General features: G+C 31.8%; 2 protein-coding genes and 2 long non-coding RNA genes across 6 annotated transcripts in view; 3 read left to right on the top strand and 1 right to left on the bottom strand.

Moving 5' to 3' along the window:
* LOC140749990 (uncharacterized) overlaps window positions 1-23206 on the bottom strand; it is a 32517-nt gene that overhangs the window by 6177 nt on the left and 3134 nt on the right. For all 3 annotated transcript variants that reach the window (XM_073083269.1, XM_073083270.1, XM_073083268.1), the window contains exons 5-10: window positions 22087-22198; window positions 21630-21747; window positions 18755-18890; window positions 6847-6986; window positions 4478-4596; window positions 1441-1595 (exon numbers count right to left, since the gene is read on the bottom strand). In XM_073083269.1, coding sequence (XP_072939370.1) covers window positions 1441-1595; window positions 4478-4596; window positions 6847-6986; window positions 18755-18890; window positions 21630-21747; window positions 22087-22198 — 780 coding nt within the window. The remainder of the gene's footprint in view (window positions 1-1440; window positions 1596-4477; window positions 4597-6846; window positions 6987-18754; window positions 18891-21629; window positions 21748-22086; window positions 22199-23206) is intronic.
* On the top strand, window positions 406-12528 carry LOC140749994 (uncharacterized). Its single transcript, XR_012103148.1, has 4 exons — window positions 406-612; window positions 9488-9625; window positions 9790-9965; window positions 10628-12528. It is a non-coding gene; the product is annotated as an uncharacterized LOC140749994 (long non-coding RNA).
* On the top strand, window positions 14480-16984 carry LOC140749992 (uncharacterized). The gene is made up of 4 exons (XM_073083271.1): window positions 14480-14660; window positions 15145-15300; window positions 15804-15979; window positions 16774-16984. Exons 1-4 carry the CDS (start codon window positions 14626-14628, stop codon window positions 16980-16982), a joined length of 576 nt encoding a protein of 191 aa, XP_072939372.1. The 5' UTR covers window positions 14480-14625; the 3' UTR covers window positions 16983-16984.
* On the top strand, window positions 18934-19988 carry LOC140749993 (uncharacterized). Its single transcript, XR_012103147.1, has 2 exons — window positions 18934-19348; window positions 19527-19988. It is a non-coding gene; the product is annotated as an uncharacterized LOC140749993 (long non-coding RNA).

The raw sequence follows: 23206 nt of genomic DNA, 5'->3' as shown, positions 1-23206 counted from the left end.
AACCTATACCTACCGCTCTGTACACAATAACTAAATGAAGAACTACAATTTATTTATATATTTTGTATAATATTTGCAGATTGCAGTCCACATGATACGCAATGGCTACTGCCGCCTATGGACATCTATTATCAATCTCTAGAAATGATAAAAACCAACCTGAAATTAGCCACATAGGTATGCGTTACTACCCTTGAGAACTAGTTTAGAATGCTTCGAATAAATATATATGTCTCCCTTACCACACCTTGCAAACCGAAACACAGCAGCGCTGTACACTACTGTTATTAGGCAGAAAAAGGTGTTGCGGTGTAGTCACCGGAGTCGTACCACAAAGGGTACCTCACCTAAACAAGCTTCCCCTACTTCCCATAGAAGTACATATTAGTTTACAGCACATTTTTACGAGATACACGCGTCATTTCTCGCTTATTACGCATAATGAATTTACATGACTATTTACCTATATTAGCCACAACACTGAATATAAATAGTGTCCCTTCAAAATATACATAATTCAGTGGAAGCTGTAACAGAGATAACTCTGCTCAGTGTCATTTATTTTAAGTTAAATTATACTGTGACGTATTGTGTTGGACTAAACTTCTAACAGTAAGTACAATTCCTTACATTTATTTAGTTTTGTTTTATTGTTTTGGGATTCTGTTGTTGAAATTTAGGTTCACAAATGTCCTACCTAGCATTTGAAAAAAGTAGGTAATTGTAATATAGAAAAATCTAAATTAAATAACTAAGATTTATTGTTAAATTACTTAAATAATGTAGTAAATTACGAGCAAGTTAATAAAACATATTTAAAATGTGTGCTTGGTCGCGATTACCCAGGAAAATCATTTATAGGAGTGTGCTCGCGTATTGCACGATGAAATCCCGTATGAAAACATTTGAGTAATTGTGAAACTACATACCTATATATGTATATTGCATATTATACAACCAAATATAGAATTCGCGCAGACGTCCGATAACATATATAATAATAGTCATTTAACAACATACGTCATATTACTATTAAATAATGTAAAACTTGGACGCAATATTCCAGGATTTAGAGAGGAAAACTGCTATTCAAAATAAAATTACATATTAAGATTTAAAGTGTCTTTAGAATATGTGCAAGGACACATCACATTATACTAGATATAGAGGATAAAATATATTTATACCTGCTAGAGGATTCCAACTTGGCCCTGAGTGGCCAATACATGTAAGTGTGTCATCCTATATAACAGGACTCTTATATTGATTAAATTCAACGAAAGTCAGGGGATTCAGTGGACAATAATAACCATTAAACATCAAATTTAGAGAATCGAGTAATAAAAAAATTGTGTGTGTACTTTCTTAGACGTTACGTACGTGCGTTAGCAAATTATAGCATCTAATTCAATAATAACAAGAAATGTATGTATATATTACCTTCGTTAACATACGTATTCCATGGCGCTTGGGTTTTTGTGAGCCGAATAGCGATTTCTTGTAACAAGAAATTGTCAGGTTTGTAGGGTTTCACCTCGTAGTCCCAACCGCCCTTGTCGTTGCGTTCAGCTTTCTCGCAGAATATGTACACGTACCTGACAATATTAAAGAATCAGTTGAATTACATATATTTACAAATTAATAGTGTCTATTACATAGCTCAGGTTTATACACAAAACAGTTCTCGTAAAAATCGTTCTCCGTAAAACCCGAAGAGTAAAAACCCTATAATAATATCCTATAAAAACCCTATTAATAAGCCTCTTGTCCAACCATTAGGACTTTTAACCCCATAGATAGATACTTGAACTTTTAACAGGATGTGTATTACTATTACCACGAATATCAAAAAATATATCAAGGGGTGTACATAAAAGAAACTAGTATTTTTCAATGTTGTTCCCCTTATCTATGTAACTGGTTATTTCAAGTTTTCATTGCATATATGTACTTTGTTTGAATCTTAAAGACATCTGAGAAGTATTTAGGTCGAGTGAAATAGGTAACATTACGTCTCAAATATTCAGGGAAGCTTTATAAATTTATACCATATATATGACTATACATTGTTACCATCGTACTAAATCAATAGCTAATGTTGTGACGTGGATTTGTTATGATTTTTCTAAGTATAATATTTCTTGTAAAGATATAGCTTAAACAATACCTGGTACATGCCGATAACAAAAATAACAATAGATGTTTATTTCTTTATGCACGAATAGATGAATACAGGCATTGTGTTTGCTAGATTTATTTCTATCTATTGTTGTTCAATATTAGAACGCACATTTTAGAAGTCATTCAACTTAGGTTTTAGGGGGTTGAATTAGGGCAATTATTATGTAAGAAAAAAGCATTATGCCCACTCCATGCTACTTTCTCTTTGTCTTTTATTGTTACATATAAATGTGAGTACATATCTGATAGAACTCATTTTTCAATTTATTTGTTATTAACTTTTATTTAAATCATCAGTAGAATTATAGTAGTAATAGAACATCCTCAGAATTATATCGTTTAATTATTAAAAATTTCACAATGAATATTAATGAACTTCATTCCTGACGGCGGTGTCTCCAACGCATATCTATATTTATTCATATATAGTTTGATGGATGTATAACTTGCTTCGATAGAGAACGTAATACAAACCAGCTTTGTCACATTATGCAGAAAGCGAGGTGAATAAAAATTTCGTCAATTCTGATTACATCATTAAATATCTTATATGCAAGGATAACATGCAACATGTTTTATGCAGATTTACAGCAGTTGTTCTTAGAAGTTAGCCGTAAGTTAGTTAGAACTAGTAGTAGAGAAGTATTATCATTATCAATAGGTTTTCCTTCCCCTACGACACATTATTCCTACAAAATCAGTATATTATATACATATAAATAAATTGTTAACTTCCTTCTCCAAATTCACTTGATATTATAAATTTTAAAAATAAGTGGTATAACTATGTCAGAATTATTTTCCTAAAACATATACAACTCAATTGCATCATTATGCATATAAATTATTCATATTTCTAAATTAAAGATCAATGGACAGAATGATAAGTAACAAGATATTTTTAACAATATTTTTAAGAACTCCTTTATAACACTGCGGCTTTGCATAAATGGAGCAACATATCGAGGTCAGGACTAATAGGTCTTGAATGTAGGTACATTAAAGAATCAAATAATAGACCATATCTTTTCATGGTGTTATTAGTGTACAAATTTATATGAAAAAACATTAATTATTCTTCGTCTAGTGCTCGAAAAAATGTCTTTCTATTATAATATGGACCATTTGAATGTAGAGTTAGATATTAGAACTTTGAGTTCAATGTATTTTGGGAATAAATTATTGGGGAAAAGTAATAAACAATTTCCACGAATTGATAGGAATGTAATGGTGCATATTAATTCAACCATACTATATCTTTTAATGTGTTATGTATTTCATATATCCCTGTTTGGAATTATGAACTAACCATGGGATTATTATGTATGCCTCATACCAAGGATAAATAAATATAAATGATAAATAAACATTTATATGACAATTATAATAATAACTATTTACGGGAAAGATAATAGTATTGTGAAAACATGAATGAATCCATACTGGTTATTCCCGTACTTTACGAGTTTGTACTCAATGACATCACAGGTCCATAAATGTCTAAGACTTATACTCGTACAACGCAGTCGCCGGGCGCCAGGTTACAAATGGGAGGAAAATGACATAATAGTTAATTGCTTTCGAATGAATAGACACACTGTCATATGAATTAAACATGGTCAGTTCCAAAAAATCGTGAAAGTCACATCTATCGTAATCATAAACATTGATTTAACCAATTTAGCGTAATAGCCTAATTTAGACATTTTTAGACAATATAGCATTACAAGTGCGAAGGAAATCAAAATTATAGCCGCGTTTGGTTATATTTTTATTAAATTATACTATTGCTGATTATTGGTGGATTGATGGGTGATAATTTGATTTGAAATAAAAATGAAAACTTACTAAATATATAGAATATAAACAAATAAAATATATTAAGTACTTATAGTGTGTACAGCAAAAATGTAACGAAAATTGTTTCAAGTGTAAGGTAAATAAAGGGTTTTAAAAATCACGCAGTCCATCTGATGGTAAGTAGCTACTGCCGCCCATGGACATCTGTAATCAACTCCAGATAATATTAGTTTTCTACCTGAGATCGGCCACAAAGGCTCTGTTACCCATCAGGACTAAGCTGGAAAAGTATATTGATAAATTGACGAACCGCGTGGCGGATCGGTCACCATACCGGTCTGACGCGCAAAGGGTCCTGGGTTCGATCCCGGCCAGACAGATATCTAATTGATGAATTTAGATTTCTATTTCCAGGTTTGGGTTTTTGTGTATTTGTCTATGTGTGTGTCCATGATACAGGGAATCCTAGTGTGGGGTAGAAAGCGTTTTAAATTACTTGTCAGGCAAATCGGGCGCGGGTGTAGATATGACGACGTCGCCGAGCCGCACGTGTCGCGAGTAGTCCGTGTAGTGCGGCACCCCGCCGCCCACGCCCACCAGAAACACGTAGTCCACCTGTGGACCAAACCGTTTTTATAGCATTTTTTGCCCACATACCATTCTCGACTAAAATAAAATCAACAACAAAAATCTCTTGTATTTTTAGTAACACTCGCCATTCTTATTTAAAACTAGCTGTGCCCCGCGGTTTTATCCGCGTTAAAAAGAAATCTAACAATATACATAACATAAAATATAAGTAAGCTAAGTTACTCCTTATTACATGCGCTACCTGCCAATAAAAGGCACGTCAAAATCGGTCCAGCCATTTCAGAGAATAGCCACTGCCTGTCAAAAATTGTAAAAAATGTTATTTTGGTGTATATACCGTAAGTATATACCCCTATCATATGCATGTAGTAAAAGGCGGTTATTTCAATATTAAAAACAGACACTCCAATTTTATTTATATGTATAGATGAAAATGCTATGTCCTTAGGTATTTCATGTTATTTGAATTAATAATTTTATTTTTTTATTAAATTTTGTGTTTTTATAAAAAGCTCGCTCAAAGATTATTAAAATATTTATCTCAATATCGATAACCTTTGGCTCATTTGTGGTGAAGAACTAATTAGGTAGGTACTTAAATATTGAAACGGTAATTTGGTTTTTAGTAGGTAGGTACATTCAACGTAATTATTATAAAAAAGCATGACTCCTTAAAATAATAAACTGAAAAGGAAAAGCAAATATCCTTTAGCGAGCGGATGATCAAGACACTCTTAACGATACCTCATTTGTCAAATCATAGTTAGTATGTAGTTTAGAAATTTCGAACGAACATGTGAATAAACATTCATACTATTCAAAATCACGACCAGCCTTTTTTATTTCGCTGTAACCGAATAAAAATTACTTCTAAAGTGATATTTTGAATTAAAAGTTTATCAGGATTTAATTACTCTCGGCCTACATAACGAGCGAAGTTATCTAAAGTACTTTTTAAATCAAATTGATATTTTATAACGGTTATTATTAGATATTTATCTTTATATAGCTTCATTTTAATTAATTTCTTATAAAGATAAGTTTATCGTAAATTAATATATTTTAGGAAATGTCTGAATTTCATATGAGCCGAATGCCAGTCAAAGTCCCAGTTTTCCAAGTCGCCACTCGCATTCCATTTCTCAGCAACGATATGTTATTACAATATCGATTCTATTTACGTACGTTCTTGTGCGAGCTGTAAATAGGCAAACGAACCATATCACATATACTTAAACTATATATGTACCACTTGTGTTGGCCGTGGTACCCACTTCAGATGGAATCATAGCTATTTCACGCCAGCATTCGAAGCAGACCGCGACGCATTCAAGGGCACACTAAATAGATTACCGCCTCCAGGCTAAATAAATTCGAAGCCGATTGGAATTTTTACAACCGTCATTTTAAACAGTTCTGCATATTTGAGTGATGAATCCGAATATGATGTAGGTAAGTACTCATATGCTTATTGTTACGCGAATTAAGAAATTACTACGTTATTTGGGTTTTTGTACCAGAGTTAAGTTAAGGTTCGGTTACGTATTTCCTCATTCATAAAAAAGACAGTATTATCATTAAAATCATACGAGCTACGCCCGGGATTATATTATGTACTTCTTATATGGGTCCCTGCACAATGAGGTGTAAATATTTTATTACTGTGTAATCACGGCATTTTATTATTCCTAAAGTCCGGAGGTAAAGTAAGGTCCTACTATATTTAAGGTCTTACTATATTTCACCGAAACACCGGTCCGGATGAGGCGGTCTGGAGGATCTGACCCTAATAATTTCCGAATAAAAGAAACTATATTTTTCCGCCAAGTCTTTAAAAAAATATTGTCAAACAAATAAAAATCATTCAACAAAAAATGTAGTACATAATAACTTATTGCAAGCAATTATTTGCGATAAAAATGCGAAGAATTTAATACTTAATACTACTCGGATGTCATTTGTGACTCATAAAGAAGGAGTTACTTCCAGTGTAAGGACTGTAAGTTTTATTTTGAATTTTGCATTTTAACAATACAATATGTATTACTCTGTTTGTGCTAAATGTGCTTATGTCAGCTAATTTATACGTGAGGTGACCATTTTAGTCTTCAGGAGTGACAATGCATCTGTGATCGAATTTAGGTAAAACCCCTGTTCTCAGTGAAGTCGGTTACAGACATCTACGTGCGGTAGAAAATAGTTCCCATAAGGTAGACTGCTTGCTTGTTTGCAGCTTCGATTTATATAAAAAAATCAAATTAATAGTTAAAATACCTTTTGGAAAATGCCTAACAGCCTGGTTGTTGTATTCCCCGCAGCAGTCATCGCCTCCCTGGTCCGACCCACTGAAGGCAGTTTTGTCGTAACCACCCTATGTGCTCCAATAGTACCCAAGGTATAAACGTTAGATTCACCTGTGAACAAACAATAATTTTTAACATATAAGTGAAATTTACCTATTCACACATAATAACGTCACTTTTCACTAGTCACGAATGTTAGTTATGAAAATTAATCATCTGCTGTACCTGACCATCACAAACTCCGCACGTCTAATTGCGGTAACTACGGCAAAACCCCACTCCCCTGGATGCATATATGCATGTCCTTATAAGGATTGTTTATAAAAAAACTAACACTTCAATAAAAGACAATATGTTAATGATATCATTACCTAAGTAAGTGATTATGACCTGGCCTGGCAGAAATGTAAATTATTAATTTAGATGTAGATCTTGTATTTGTGTATTCCATCAGTACCCTGCTCGGGTCACCCTAGATCCCTATTAGCGCTTTTTCCACAAATAAACATTCTGACAATTATGTATCTTACAATGCAAATTTGCAGTTTAGAAACGATATACGAGAAACATACTGATCTGTCGGTCTGTTTTGTCGGTGTCTATATATAAAAAATAATAATTGAAACATTTTATTTATCTCATTAGTATAGAATGATAAGATTGATAACAAATAGTAGTCTTTTCATTGATATCATTAACTATGATGTTGGTTATACTTACATTATTGTAACTGCTTTATGATCCAGTTTTGATATTTTCATTAAGATATGTATCTCTACCTATCTAGAAATATGTGACTAATACCAATAGGAATAATTTCCACGAGTTTAATTTTGAAAATTTTGGAATTTGTAAAAGCATTGGGAATTCTATGATTGCGGTGAACCTTTATTAGGTGTTAATGACTCATGTTAATGATTTATATAAGGGTTTTATTACTATAAATTAGTTCATAACGCGGTCTACATGTGCTTAAGTGTCAACATTGTTTTAGTGTTTAGACTTGTGTGATTGAAAGGTTTCATTAATAATAATAAAATGGAAAGTGAGAGATTGATACTTGTTGCAATATTATTGTGTTGTGTTTCAAATATACAAGTGAGAGCGCGACCAGCTGAAGAAATGAAAGAGGAAATATCATCTGAAAAGTAATTAATTTTATTTTTATATATTTATTTATACTTCACACCGTTTTTCATGCCGCGTATGATTTTAGTAATTATAGTAGGCTCGATTACAAATTTCACGTACCTAACTACCATCCTATCACGATATAAAAGATAAATATGGTTACGAACTTACGATGGATTAACTATCAAAAATAGGGCAGTAAGTCCTTTGAACCTTTTATTTATCAAGTAGCACCTATTAAACAATTCATTCACTAAAATAAAGTACGAAGACGATAAAATTTTAATAAAATGTATTATTATGTACTTTATACTTTTTTGACTAATTTTGAATACTTGTTTTATTTATTTTATAAACAAAAGTAACATACTATATAAAATGAGATGAAAAAATCTGAAGTGTTCAGAAAAACAAGTCCATACAGATAACAGACCAACTAACAGACATCAAATAATAAAATGTAAAAGCTGTTTTTCTTTTAGTGAAATATTTTGACGTTATATATTTTAATTTATTTATGTAAGTCCCTAAATAAAATTTAAAAATATTATATTGCAGTCTGACATTAGTATTGCACGAAAATTTATAATCGAACAATAGTATGAATTCGAATTAAGACGTACAAAGTTAAAAAGTATTTAAAGTTAAAAAATGTAACGACAGAGAAATTGCCGCCAACCGTATTAGTATTTTTTAATTTAATTACAAATGTTTAAAAAATATAAATTACTTCAACATTAGATTTTTCTTGTATTATATCACTTGTTATTTGAAATCGAGAACTTTGAGGAAATACGTGTACGGAGAAAATGTACGTGCATAAATGCGTCGCGACATAATTCCACTGACAAGTAATGAAATTGTTATTCACGGTATCACCGCAGACGTGTTAAAGGTATAGTCTTCCCCTAATCCACCTGCGTTATTGTTACGCAAAGTACAAAGTACATGAATCATAGAAATGATCGATGATCTATTTGAAATTAGAGTGCTGGGCTTACTAAAACATTCTAGAATGAATCAATTAGCATACGAAGTTGAGAAATAAAGAAAGCCTCTTTGCATTAAGAAATTTTATAATAAAATTATATTGTGACGTCAAACAATTTAAGTAACAATGGAAGCTCACCAAGAGCTAATTGACGTATTCTAATCGGAATTCTGATGAAGATTACAGATTCGTTGATGCCCCCGATTTTAGATTAACTCATAATATTCTTTTTAAAACCCATTTCAAAGAGCAGGTTTAAAAAACAGAGTTAGATGTGACGGTTTTGTCGTATGATGTGAACTAATAAATTGTCACCTCGCGAAAACGGTACCTAGGTACTTCATACCCAGGTACAATCTCACGATATTATGTTGCTCGGTTCCATCGTTGTATATTACGACTGAATTCTACAACTGAATTATGAATTTACTAAACCGTATGTCGACGTAATCATCATTCAATTTATTCGAAGACTATATCGTTATTACAGAACTGGTGAAGGAAACGAAGCACAGTCACATACAAACATGCAGAAAGTGGAACGGGGAATCGCGTTTTGTCTACCCAGACAACTTAATATTGGGGATGAAATAAATATTACAAGTTCGTTGTTAAATAATTCCGAATGGTAAGTATTTTTATATAAAATTCATGTCAATTCATGAAAATCCCTTTTCTGAGTTCTTCCAAGGTACTCTATAATGATACGACTAAATAGTTCTGACGTTGATACAGTTAAGTGAGGTTACTTATTTTATAAACATGCTATAATATTTTGTCTTTACATTTCAGGATTTCCTTAAGTCTAACAGGAGAGAAAGGTTCTAGCGAGCCAGATGAAAATAATATTGCTGGGCACATAGAATTGCACTTTCTAGAAAACAAAATTAAATTGAAAACAATAGTGGATGGAACGTCAGAATCGATTGAACCTGATAATTTTGAAGTCAATACACCATTAAGTATATGTAATTATTACGTTTGTTAAATATTTACCCATTATTTAGATGATTTTGCGATATGCACGAATTTGCAGAAGTATTGATCCGATTTGAATTCATCTTTAAAATTTGATAGGTCATTTATTAAGGAAGGCTTTAGACAATAATTTATTAAAATCAGTTGTTGGGAATGGAAGATACTGGTAACTAATTTAAATCTAAGCTTGGCCTCCCTAAACCACAGACTCATATATTATGTATAATATACAAAGGAGGACAATATTTTCGGAAGTAGTAAGCGAGCATGCAGTTCACTTGATAGTTATGGGCTACTGCCGCCCATAGAAATCTTTAATTAACCCCTGATGAGATTAGTGCCCTACCTGGGATTAGTGCCCTACCTACGTTGGAACGCCTCAAAAATATGTTTCCCTTACCAAACCAGAACACAGCACCACTCAAGCAGATATAGGTGCTGCGTTGATGCTGACGGGGTTGAACCAAAGAGGGTTCTCTCTCGTTTGTTTATTTATATTTATTTCTTTGTTTATACATATTTAAAAAAAAGTGTCTCGTAAATCCTATTTAGTATTTTGTATATATGATAAAATATTTAATTAAATAATTAAAGTATAAAATTGTATATATGTAGGTACAACCTATATTTTATCCCAACATTTTATTTTCAGTTCCACAGTACAAAAAAGAATCTATCTCTATAAAAATAAGCATTACTGAGTACGAAGACAAAATGCAGATGGAATTTGACGCTGGCATGTCATTTATAAAAAGAATTGAACTTCAACACAATATTTCCGTAGTGAAATATTTGAAATTGGATGGTGATGTAGGGAAGGTTAATATAGTTTACAATTTAAATAATATCCATAAATTAGCTGTGAACATGTCATAAAGTCGAGAGTTATAGGTACCCATGATCATGTGCTTTGTGGACTACTCAAAAGCGTTTGACAACGTTAAATGGGCGAATATGTGGCATATTCTCAAATATATGGGAGTACCAGATCACCTCACAAATCTCATACAGAACTTTTATGAAGACGGTGAAACAGTAGTACGCGTCAACCACATTCTATCCAAACCGTTCAAACCGCAGAAATGTGTACGACAGGGATGCTTTCTCTCTCCACTTCTCTTTAAAATATACGGCGAATACATAACGAGACAAGCCTTGGAGAATTGGGAGGGTGGAACAATCGCTGGTCACAAGAACAATAACCTGTGTTATGCCGTGACACTACATTGTTTGTATCTTCAGAAGACGAGATGGCACAGTTAGTTCAGAGAATAGAGTCAAAAGTATGGGCTTGCTATCAACAAAGCCAAAACGAAAATAATGGTAGTAGAGGGTCTCAGGGTGTGAGAGGTTGTTGCCTCTGTCCACCAAGCGTAACGATTTTAAAATTGTGAACCAATTTGTCTATCTAGGATCCATGATAAGCGACCAAGGAGGGTAAGAACTAGAGATAAAGAGAAGAATCCAAATGCCAAATGTGCTATGACAAGTCTAACAAAAGTATGGCGCGATAGAAATATTACTCATGTCACCAAAGTAAGACTTGTCAAACGTTAATACTCTCTATTTTTTCTCTATGGTGTGGAAACTGCGAGCAAATGAAAGGCAAAAATTCAATGCCTTCGTAATGTGGTACTGGCGGAGGATGCTCCGTATTACATGGACAGCAAAGAAGACAAACATTTCTAAAAAAGCTGAAAGTAAATACAAAACCATCACGATGGGAAGAAGACTGCTTGAAGAAGATTATGGTGCGGAAAGTGGAGGGTAAAGACCCCGACCTCAACCAGATGGTCTGACCAGATCAAGGACTTAACCAAGATGTCTATTACAGAATGCCTAAGACATGCAGAAGACCGAGCGCTACGGCAAAATGCAGCACACCTGCACAGTAGACCACCACAGCAGGCACGACATTCAGCAATGTCGCACAACGAAAGAAGGAAACAGAAGTTTTAGAAATAGGTACCTACTGTACCTATTTCATAAAAAATATTGTTTTTTTTTCTTTTTATAATTAACTAGTATTTTTTATGTATCCAAAAAATATGCTGTTAAGTTTTTGTTTTAAGTGTTTTTGTTAAAGTATGATTGTAAGTGTGTTGATACATCCTGGAGTGTGTGAAAAATGTTTAGTGTATTTTACAAAGTAACTAAATCTTAATGTAATGTCCCACCATATTGTTATTATTTATGTATTTAAGAATGTATTGTTAATTAAAATTTATATTACTACATAAGGCAGTTATTTGTGATATGTAATTAGGATTATAATTTGTTTTTACATTCAATAGTGTTCGGATTGTGTTATACAAAAATAATGTTATAAAAAGTAGACGTTCACGCATTTGATTTAGTTCCAGTGGATTTGAACACAGCGCTATAAAGTAATGAATTAAATACTATTTATTAAATAATACTAATATATTATAAGGTGAAGTAACAACAGTGATTATTATTAATGCCAAGCAGTTCGAAACTACTTTAAAAATCGTAACAGCATTCCTAAGTTCTGCTGTACAAACTTGTATGTTTATTTATAATGAGAATTTGTATTAAATTAAGCTTTAATTAATAGATAAATATTCGCAATTACTGTATATCTGTATTTTCTTTTTAGTTGAATAAAATAAATCATTAATAGATGATTGTAAAAAAGCTTTCTTTAATATTAACCTACCCACAGTTTATATCATGCAAAAACCTACCGAGTCCAGGATTTAAAAATAAATTTAGGATACCAATTTCAAATCAGTACCGCACGGAAGTCTAAAGTATTGAAAACTGTTTATTCTATGTACAATGTAGAGAAAGTACATACATTTTAAAACATAACGATGTCAGTGACAGATGGAGTCAAAGCGTGTGTTTGGGTATCACAACACTAAATTGAACGATAATGTTAATGTAATTGTAATGTGATTACACGAATTTTAGTGCGCATGAGGCTTATTCTTTTTAAAATTGATTGTATTTATTTTCTCACAACTTTTGAATAAGGCACATGCAACAGAGTGAACGAAGTGCGGTGAATGAAGTTGATAATATAGGTCTATGGACTAGTGATCATATAACATAAAATAGATTACTTATATGTCTGTTAAAAAGACCTCACCTATCTATAATAATTTTATTTATCTAACCTTATAACGTCGTAAATTATTTTTTTACTGTTAATAAAAGTCATAAAATACGTGATTTTATAAGAAAAGTTATAGATGATACCTTCTTTAGATCTATAGATCACATTACCTTGAAGGTGATTCACCTTGTATCTGCGCCTAATTTAGTTAGCAGTTAAACAATCAAACAAGGCTTGATACCGTAAAAAAGAGACGATTTTAAGTTAAAATTTTATGGATCGAAAATTATGGACTGTAGCATTCATAGAGCAATAGTAGACTTTCCGCAATACCAGAATTTATTGCTTACTATTTAATTGGAACCGGGAAAATATTTTTTGCCACAAAAAATAAGATGTAAATTAATGAATAAATGAAAAAGAAGCAAATGATTTTTACAATAACGCCACCCAAAGTTATCCTTATATTATACAATATTTGTCATCTACAAATTGATGTGAAATTGTCGATTACAAATTGTGTGCAGGTACATACATACTTATACAACATACACGCGCCCGCCAGCTATCGTACTGTCATAATCCGATTTTATAATCTATGCATGACAGTAATGCAGGGATCCTAAAGTTATTTCGTAATCGAATGAACGGTGTAATAACGCATGACGGACAGATGGACATAAATTCGTCATTATTATTGTTGTGTCATGGAAACCTCAGAATTAACTTTGACGAAGCTACTCAATGAAACTATTTTAAGACTTAGTAACATTCTGTTTTTTCCTAAAGATAGGATTTACTCAAATCGTAGTGTTGTTTTTGAAATCAAAAATGTAGAAGTTGGAGTGTGTACCTAACTACCCGCATCCACTATATAATCTATATAGCATTATGATTATTATAATAAGCTACCTATAATTAGTCCAAAGAGTAAAACGAAACCCTATTACCAAGGAAACCAAAGATAGCAATAAACGAGCTTGAATCTTAAAATAATCTAAATGTAATTAAGAATACATAATATAAATTAAATACACATTTGGTTTTTACGTAAAGTTACCTATTAATTTGCCAATCATTAAGTAGAAGTATTACGATTATTATCATAAGTATTTACTCAAGTACTTGCAAATATGATAAACCTTAACAACATAAGTTTAACAAGATTGCACAATCCAATATAAATCACCTAGATAACTGTTCAATATTCATTACCGACATTACCGTCGTTATATCAACGGATATATCTACGGATTTAAATCTGTGTATTGTTCAGTTAGACTAGATTGCCGCGAGTCGCCAGCATTAAGAGCAAAAAGCTACGGGAAGTATCAAATCTCAATCTTCTGATCGACTACCTACTATACATCGGAGTAGTATAACTGCGCGAGCGCACGTCAGTGCTGTTAACTCGAGGTGTGTGCAGTGACGCGTATTTTTCTACATTACGTCATCCCAAATTAAAATTCCGTGTTAGGTCAACATCTTCAATCGATTCTCCAGCAGTATAGACGTGTAATACCTCAAAGTTGCAGTGTATAAGAAATAGAAAGTGTCAGTTTATTAAAATGTTGAAGGCCTGTTGTGATTGCATAGCGGCCGGGTACGGTTTGAAAATTATCATAATTAAAATATTTGTAAGTTAAGTTATTCCCCACTTGGTCTTGGAGACCTAAATTCTTGCGTTTCTTTTTCACAGAAAACATTACAATGTTAAAGATTTTAATGTCACTGTCAGTCCGACTTCAGCCTGTCATAATATTGATTGACTTTTCCCCAAAAGGAGCAAACCGTATACAATGTTTTATTTTACTCGGTGAAAATAGTTGTGCATTGTAAAGGTATAAATATGTACTACATATTGTATTGTAAAGTCCACGAGTAAACCAGTTTAATACAACCATGGTAAATCGACGCGCTATTTAGGTTATATTTTAATTGATGTTTAAATTATTTTATATTACAAGTATTACTTATTGATATTTTAACAGTATTATTTTAGTCGATTACATCATTTTATATTATGACTGATTTGTGTCGACGTAAATCAACTATTATTTAAATCGGCGATTTTATTGTTATTACAGAATTCGTGAAGAAAACGAAGTATATGGCTCTCAGATGAACAGACATAATAACATGTGGCCAAAATCAGTACGCGGAATCGTGTTCAGTCTTCCCAGGCAACTAAATATTGGAGATGAAATAAATGTAAAAAGTGTCTTTTTACAGAGTCCCCAGTGGTAAGTAAGATTTTTTTGTATTTTGTTTCATTTTAACAATTTCCACTTTTAAAAGTCTTCCAGTGATACCTTAAGCTTCCTAAAGGTGTTCATATGACGTTCCAAAGCTAAAAAGATTTGTAATCTCGTTGTAAAGGATGTGATAATACTGATTTTCCTTATGCGTGTCAGATATTTTAACATTTTCAGGAATAGCAATGCATATGTATTCAAGTATGGCTCTTATCTTTATATCTACAATTTACAGATAACACCATCAATACCAGGAAAATAAATATCTAAAAATATTCCTATGTGGTTTTTACGGACCTCATTATATCAATAACCTGTTGATGCAATAAAAATCTTATTAGTATTTTAATACACTTCCCTAAGGAAAGGAGTTATCAGATAAAATGTATAAACAATGAGTAAATAAGGGTTACCTACTCATTGTTCATACATTCTTTAAAATACACCGATTTTAAAGCCAATGCAATAGTGTTTTTGTCTCTATGTTTCAGGATATCCTTAAGCCTAACCGGAGATAATGGACTTAACGAGGCAGATGAAAATAATGTTGCTGGACTTATAGAATTACACTTTCCACAAAACATAATAAAATTGAAAACAGTAGTTAATGGAATATCACAATCTATTGAACCAGAGAATCCTGAATTCAATACACCAATAAGTATAGGTAATTATTATGTTTGTAAAATATTTATCCATTATGTTACACTGTTAACAAAGTTGAATGTAATTAAATTATTTAAAAACAAATTTGACACATTATACAGCTCCTTTTTTAAATTAAAAAGAAAACTTCAAGCTCAGTGTTAATCCATCACTGTCCTACTGCTAGGCACGGGTCTCCTCTCAGAGTGTTAGGCCATAATCCACTGTGCTAGCCAAAAACAAATTGATAAATTTTACACACCTTGGTCATGTAGGTTTCCTCGCTTCGTTTATTTGTTATTACATGATATTTAAATTATAATATACACATGTCTTTGAAATATAAGAGGTGCATGCCTGGGTTCGACCTCGGAATCCACAATTGACAGGTCAAGCTTCAACCGTTAAGTTTGCACTGCCTTAAAACTAACTGTTTAATAACATAATAATAGCTAGAACATTTAACAAGTGGCAATGAATAGTTCTTTAAGTTGTATATCCCTTACTTCATCTTCAGAAGCGAAAAAAAATTGCTATAAGAGCAAAAAATGAGAATCTGTTTGTTGATGAGGGGTTAGTAAACCCCCATAATTTGCCTATTAGTAGTATGCTAGTAAGCATACTACTAATAGGCAAATAATGTGCAGACACTAGAGATATGTTACAAAACATTTCAAGTATGCAAGTTGAAAATGTAACGCTGCATACAATTCTGTGACGATGAGCTTGAATCTAACTGATAAAAAAATGAATCATAAATTATTCTTAGCAAATGCATGTGATAGTCATGAAACTTATACCCATCCTTTTTTTCAGTTCCAAATTACAATGATCCAGAATCAACCATCACAATAAAAATAAGGATTAGTCAGGATGAAGACACTAATAATACACAGATGGAGTTCGAGGTTGGCCTATCATTTATAAAATGCATTGAACTTCAACACCATATTTCCAGAATCAAATATTTGAAATTGGATGGTGATGTAGAGAAGGTTGACAACTTACAATTTCAATTTGCATAAAACAGTTTTGAACTTGAAGAATATATTTCTTAGAAAATATCAGTACTTTCCATAAAATATTGTAATATTTGTGTAGTTGCTGCAATTTTTAAGAGTTTGATATATGTGTTTCAAGCTCTTGTCAAACATATGTACATTGTTATAAAAAAATATGCTTCGCATACAAATATTTTATTATTTTCGACGAATAACCTAGAATTTTATGTATCTTTAAACAATATTCTGTTAAGTTTTTGTTTTTATTTTTTATAATGATTGTGATGACAGATGTTCTTGTATGCCATAGCCTGGAGTGTGAGAAAACATGAGTTGTGTATTTTACAATTTTACTATGTTATATTACTGTTTGTAAAGTCCCACCACATTGTTATTATTTTTATTGTTAAGCATGTTACATTAAAGTTATTTTACCGCACAAGGCAGTTATTAGTTACATACGATTATTACAATAATTTATATTTTATTTTATATGTTATAGTAAATAGACTTTGATGCATTTAGTTTAGTTCCTGTGAATTTGAACACAGCCATACAATATAAAGAGTTTGTATTAAAAATGTATTAATGTAAAGTCATCATAGCGATTATAAATCCTTTGCCAAGCATCTGTAATTTTCATTGTAGTCTAAAATTACTTTAAAAATCATAATAGCGTAGTGAAAGATTTGCTGCGCAAACTCGAATGTTAAGTATTCATATTTACAATTTGTATTATTGTAATGCTTTAATTAATACATAAAACTACGCAATTTATGTAGATTTGTATTGTCCCTTTATTTGTATTATGTATGACTAAATCATCTATGATAGAAAATGTTTTTTTTTTCTTGAATATACCTTCACTTCTTCATTAATTTCATTTCTAGATCATGTAAACATCTTTGAAATATTATTTTACCTTAATTCCTCAGGAATTGCTTGGAATAAGTGCACCACATCAACAGAGTTATGACTGGTGATACTTTTATTTTCCATTATTAAAATAATGAATATGTTAATGAGCACACATTACCTTTATTATGGAATACAAAACCCAAGCATCCTTTGCTATAGTTGAGTTCACTATTCACATTTACCGTTGGAACGTGGGGATAAAATATATTAACACGTGTGTTATAGAAATGCAACATTATCCTTCTTCATACAAACATTATATGAAATCTGCTAATTTATAAACAAGCTCATATTTTATTTTGTGTAAAGGTGGTAAAACCCTTAAGGTTGCGCTAATTGTGAGCTGGGGCTGGTTTAAAGGATATTGTAAGGGTGATATACTTATCCATCTGCAAAATTTAAACATATATCACCTGCCTACGAGCTGAACGAGGGGTTAATTGATGAACATTAACAAAATCATCTTTCAAGAAATTATAGTTTATAAGTTTATAGTCAGAGCACCTGCAGCTATTGTAGGATATTGCATCGATCTAATAGGGCATTATACACCATTATAGAAAAATCTAAAATTATTTTTTATGATAGATTTTCTAATACGCAAACAACGCAACAATCGATTTTTTATTATCATAATTCAGTAAGAGGAATATTGTGAATTTCCATTTACAATTTTATAAATATCTAAAATATGCTTTATAAAATATTTACTAATGCAATGACGTCATGTCACGAGTCAATCAGAATGGCGGCTAGCGTTTCCTCGAGAAAATGCAAATTGATAATTTATAAGTCATTTATAACTACTTCAGAATAATTTGAAACACTTTTCACAAATGGTTGTAATACCGTAATATAAAGTACATCATCTCACTTACCAACAGTAGTGTATCGAACATAGGTCTCCTGATTGTCCATCATAGCATCGACTGCCTGCTTCTCACAATACAAAGCAGTGACAACAGCTATAGTAGGTTGTCTTGAGGAACACAATCGCGGCATTTGTTTCACCACCTACGTAATAAACATGTTTTTAGAGCAATTTTAGTGTATAATTGGGTACTTGACAGTTATAACAATAAAATATGAAATATGTTGGATATGATAGCTTATAAGTAAACATAAATTATGCAGTATTTCGTTTATTTTTTAATACGTTCTAAGTATTTTAATTTTTAAAAAGAAATTTTCGATTGTTTATCTGTGGATTTTAAATCCCAAAACGGCGACAGTGCTGCCTCAAATGTCATGTGACGTCACTACATCGAAACCAAACAAGACAAATAATAATTAAATCATTTGCTGTTAGAGTTGGTTGAATTTATAATATGTTGTGAACCGAAATGAAGCCATACTATATTAAAGCTGATAGCGTGAACCTGCTTAAAGAATCTCCATATATGCAGTGCAATAAATCAAAATGGATACAAAAACTTCCGTGAGATAACCTATGGAAATATCAAATAAACAACGTAAGTAAAACATTCTTTATATTTACATTTAATCATATCGGACAATTAAAACATTTCTTAACTGACTTCAGACAGAAGAAAGGTTGTCTTCAAGTGATTATTAAGATTTTTTTAAATATACTTATATTCTTATGTGAACTGTTTTAAGGTTATTAATTGGTTATATTTATATTTACAGATCTTCCCGACAATCGTATAGTGACGACGTTATAGAGTATGTGCAGTTTAAGAGGAAGGCAAGTTTGTGTTTCATGAAAAGTAAAAGTTGTCCTGAACACAAGGTACATCAATGAAAATGAAAATGTGATGACTGTCCTGCCTAGAAGAAGTGAGGAGCCAAAAGTTTCGAAAGTGGGCACCAGTCTGAAATACATAAAGTAAAGTACACGGGAAATAGTACTTCTTTACTTGCATAACCTACCCAACAAGATGAAGGAAGAAAAGTGACCATACAGTTCCTATTATTGCATTGCAATTTAATTCTGAAAATGACAGTGATAAAAATATATATCCATTTGTTACGGAAAATAATTTTAGTAATGAAGAAAAGCAGACACGCAAGCAGCACAAAAATTTAGCTTAGGTGATCTGTAGTAATTATTGTAACTGTAACATATGATAAATATATACAAAAGTTCTACTGTGTGTACTCACTAATATATATAGAACCATATAAACCAAATAAACAAAGAAATCGGTTAATAAAATACTAATATTAGCAAATCATGTATTTTTAATTATACAGTCTTGTAACTTAATCAGTGCACATGCACCATCATTAATAACACAGTCATGAAATATTTTAATTGTGTCCTATTAATTACAGAATGGGCCCTTAAAATAGAATTCTCATAGACGTCTTATAATTCTATTCTTATCATAGACATCTATATAATATATTAAATATATGAATACTTCCACTTGCTGTTTTGTTTTGATTACGTCCCGTTCCAATGATTTGGAATTGACGAATCACTAAATTTATTCCTTTTTTTCAATAATACTTACATAGATAGTATAAAATGTCATTGCTTGCAAACAGAGGATTTAAACATATAAGAATCTGCAAGTTCTTTAACGTTTATGAGATTTGGGTTTAGGAACTTGTATAAGCAAATTTGTTAGGATATTTAGCGATCGTACTTGAACACATCGTCACTGCACACGCCTTGTAATTTGACATTCTTGCAATTGTACTAATAAAAGTTAAATAATTCCCAAGATTTCCCCTGAAGTATGTGTAGCGTCGAAGTTTATTTCTATATTTTCAATGTTTTGACGTCACGCTACGAAATGACACTTGACCGCCTGTTTTGGCGTAACGTTCCGTTTACCGTAATAAAAATATGTTTTTTATTAATAAATAGCCCTTTTTTCGAAAAAATGATCAATGAAAGGCATATATAATACGTATATGAATTCATTAAAACAGTTTACCAAAAAGTGTCAAGTAGCCAATTGCCACACAGGTGACATCTATGATAATATTCATCAGGAATATTTCGAACTAGCAAACAGCAGTGCTGTACTGATAGATTTTAAAATAACAAATATTAAGAGTGTGTAATTATGCCTGCAATTTAGCGTATTTCATACAAACATAAATAATAGTGCGTGTATCCAGTGGCGGACCAAGGTCTTCCGAGTCCTGGGGCGGAAAGTTGATTGGAGGGCCCATAAAAGTGTAAAAACTTTATTTGATTTTACAAAATCATATATGGGTGAGTCGGTGACCTTATTTTAACTTAGTGATAACATTTCATAGATTGTTTGTTTCTGAAGACCTTTTTTTTATCAACTGTGTTGGGAAGTCCGGGACGGACCCCCCCCCCCCCCCCCAAGCCACTAGAGCGTGTATCAATGTATACGCACACGAAGTGAAACTATTACAAAAAGATTGGTAACCTTTTCTACAAAACTTGCGACATGTACTAGTCAAGTATATGGAGTCTATTTAGATGTCGGTGATGTTAAATATTCAACTTCATAATTTTTTCAACTGCGTTAAAAGTATTACTTCAACTATTTGGCAAGAGATGGCGCCACGAGTATTCTGAATCACGCTATCGAAGTTTTCTAAACATCTTGCATATGTACAAGCTCCGAACTGAAACTGTCGGAGCACATCCGCTCTCCGGGCATGATCACCTAGCCCGGCGGGATCTCCCTTTACCAAAGTTAATTTATTACATTGAGATGACAGTAAAACATTTTATTTTATCACGAATATTAAGAAAATGCTTTTGTGAAAATTAGAATACTGTCAAATTATTAAGATTACCTGCGTGTCAACACTGTGTTGGCGTACGTACAGGCCTTCAGCCATTGCACGCGTCAAACCCTTCTCTTCTAAAGCTTCCAAGGCATCTTTTACTTCCGTTTTCGACCATTTTCCAACCCTAAAAAAGTAAATGTTACGTTACGAAAAATATTGGTTTACGAACTTCTATAGGATATGACGTAAATTTATCGTCTCAAAAGACTTGTTGTCGTTTGGTTGAAAACTTTTTGTCTTACTGTTTACTTATTGCTACCTTAAGTCTCCGTAGTCGAATCACAAGGAGTTCTATTAACATGTAATTCATGTTTTCAATGATTCACAACGTAATCTAACCGATGATTTTCTCTACCAACGCGCAAATATTGTTTCCCAGGTCCCCCCAGATATGGTAATAGCCAGCAGTAAGATGTAAAAAGTGCTGCAGTTACTTTAGCTAAACTTTTCAAAGTATACTTACGTTACAAAGTCCTCAACAGTTAGTGGGTTAGGATAGGCATTTTCAATCATGTCTAAGACCCTTTGTTCAGAAATCACAGGTGTTTGATTAACTGCAGTGTCTTCTATGAAGGCTATAAAACACATTCATATTAGTGTATTTCATAATCAAACTTAAATATTAAAAATTAACACTTGTAAAGCGCTTTTGAAAACACACTTTAGAGAGAAATAAGCAAGAGTGAGTGTTAGACGAGTGAATATAACTAATTTTAAGAGATAAGGGTTATGAAATAGAGAAAAGTTATAGCTAACATACATGTCGTTTTATATTACAAAAATTTAAGTATCATCATTGCATTAATAAATTGTTTCGAACATAAATTTCGCAATTAATAATGTCCTTGTGAAAAAAAATAGGTCGATAAGTTCAGATAAGTAGGTACTTAATAATAAATATTATCTATCTATGAATTCCATAACGAATAATAGCAATTTAACATTTTAAATGTTAATGGTTTTTCATGCTCAATAACACATCAATATCGGTAATCTATAAAATATTGATTTAGATGATAGCTAAAAAGCAAACAACAGTAATTTATAAAACTAAAATTATATACATATTCTACATTATAATAGGAAAATAATAAATTCTGATAAGAATAATTAATACTTTTACAACATATAATGATGTGTAACATATATACATATATACCTAAAATATATGTTAAAATAAATTCTACTTGAAACTGTTTATTGTTCAGATGTTACATAAGTCTGATTTTATGAGACTTGCATATATATATAGTACGCGTTCTACAAGTATATGTGGAAACGATATGTTTTATTAAGTTTCTAAATTGTACTTGTGTTTTATTGAGTACATAAATTACAATCTTGTTTCATAATGACGTCCGTATCATGCAAATATGAAATAAGGATGCGGGTACTGACGCTTTTTTCAATAAAGGTTGTAATAAAATAAATCTGCACACAATCAAATGATTAGATCATACCAGCGAGTTACAGCACACATACACGCTTTATTACTTATATTAATATTTAGGAGTATGACATCATTATGTGTTCATAATACATATGAGGTCAATCAATACTACAAGTTTCGTTTTAACTCTAGA

The sequence above is a fragment of the Epargyreus clarus genome, unplaced genomic scaffold, assembly GCF_041222505.1.
Source record: "Epargyreus clarus isolate Ecla_fem2 unplaced genomic scaffold, WU_Ecla_fem_2.2 ptg000019l, whole genome shotgun sequence".
Classification (NCBI taxonomy): domain Eukaryota; kingdom Metazoa; phylum Arthropoda; class Insecta; order Lepidoptera; family Hesperiidae; genus Epargyreus; species Epargyreus clarus.
This window is presented reverse-complemented; position numbering and strand designations above follow the sequence as displayed.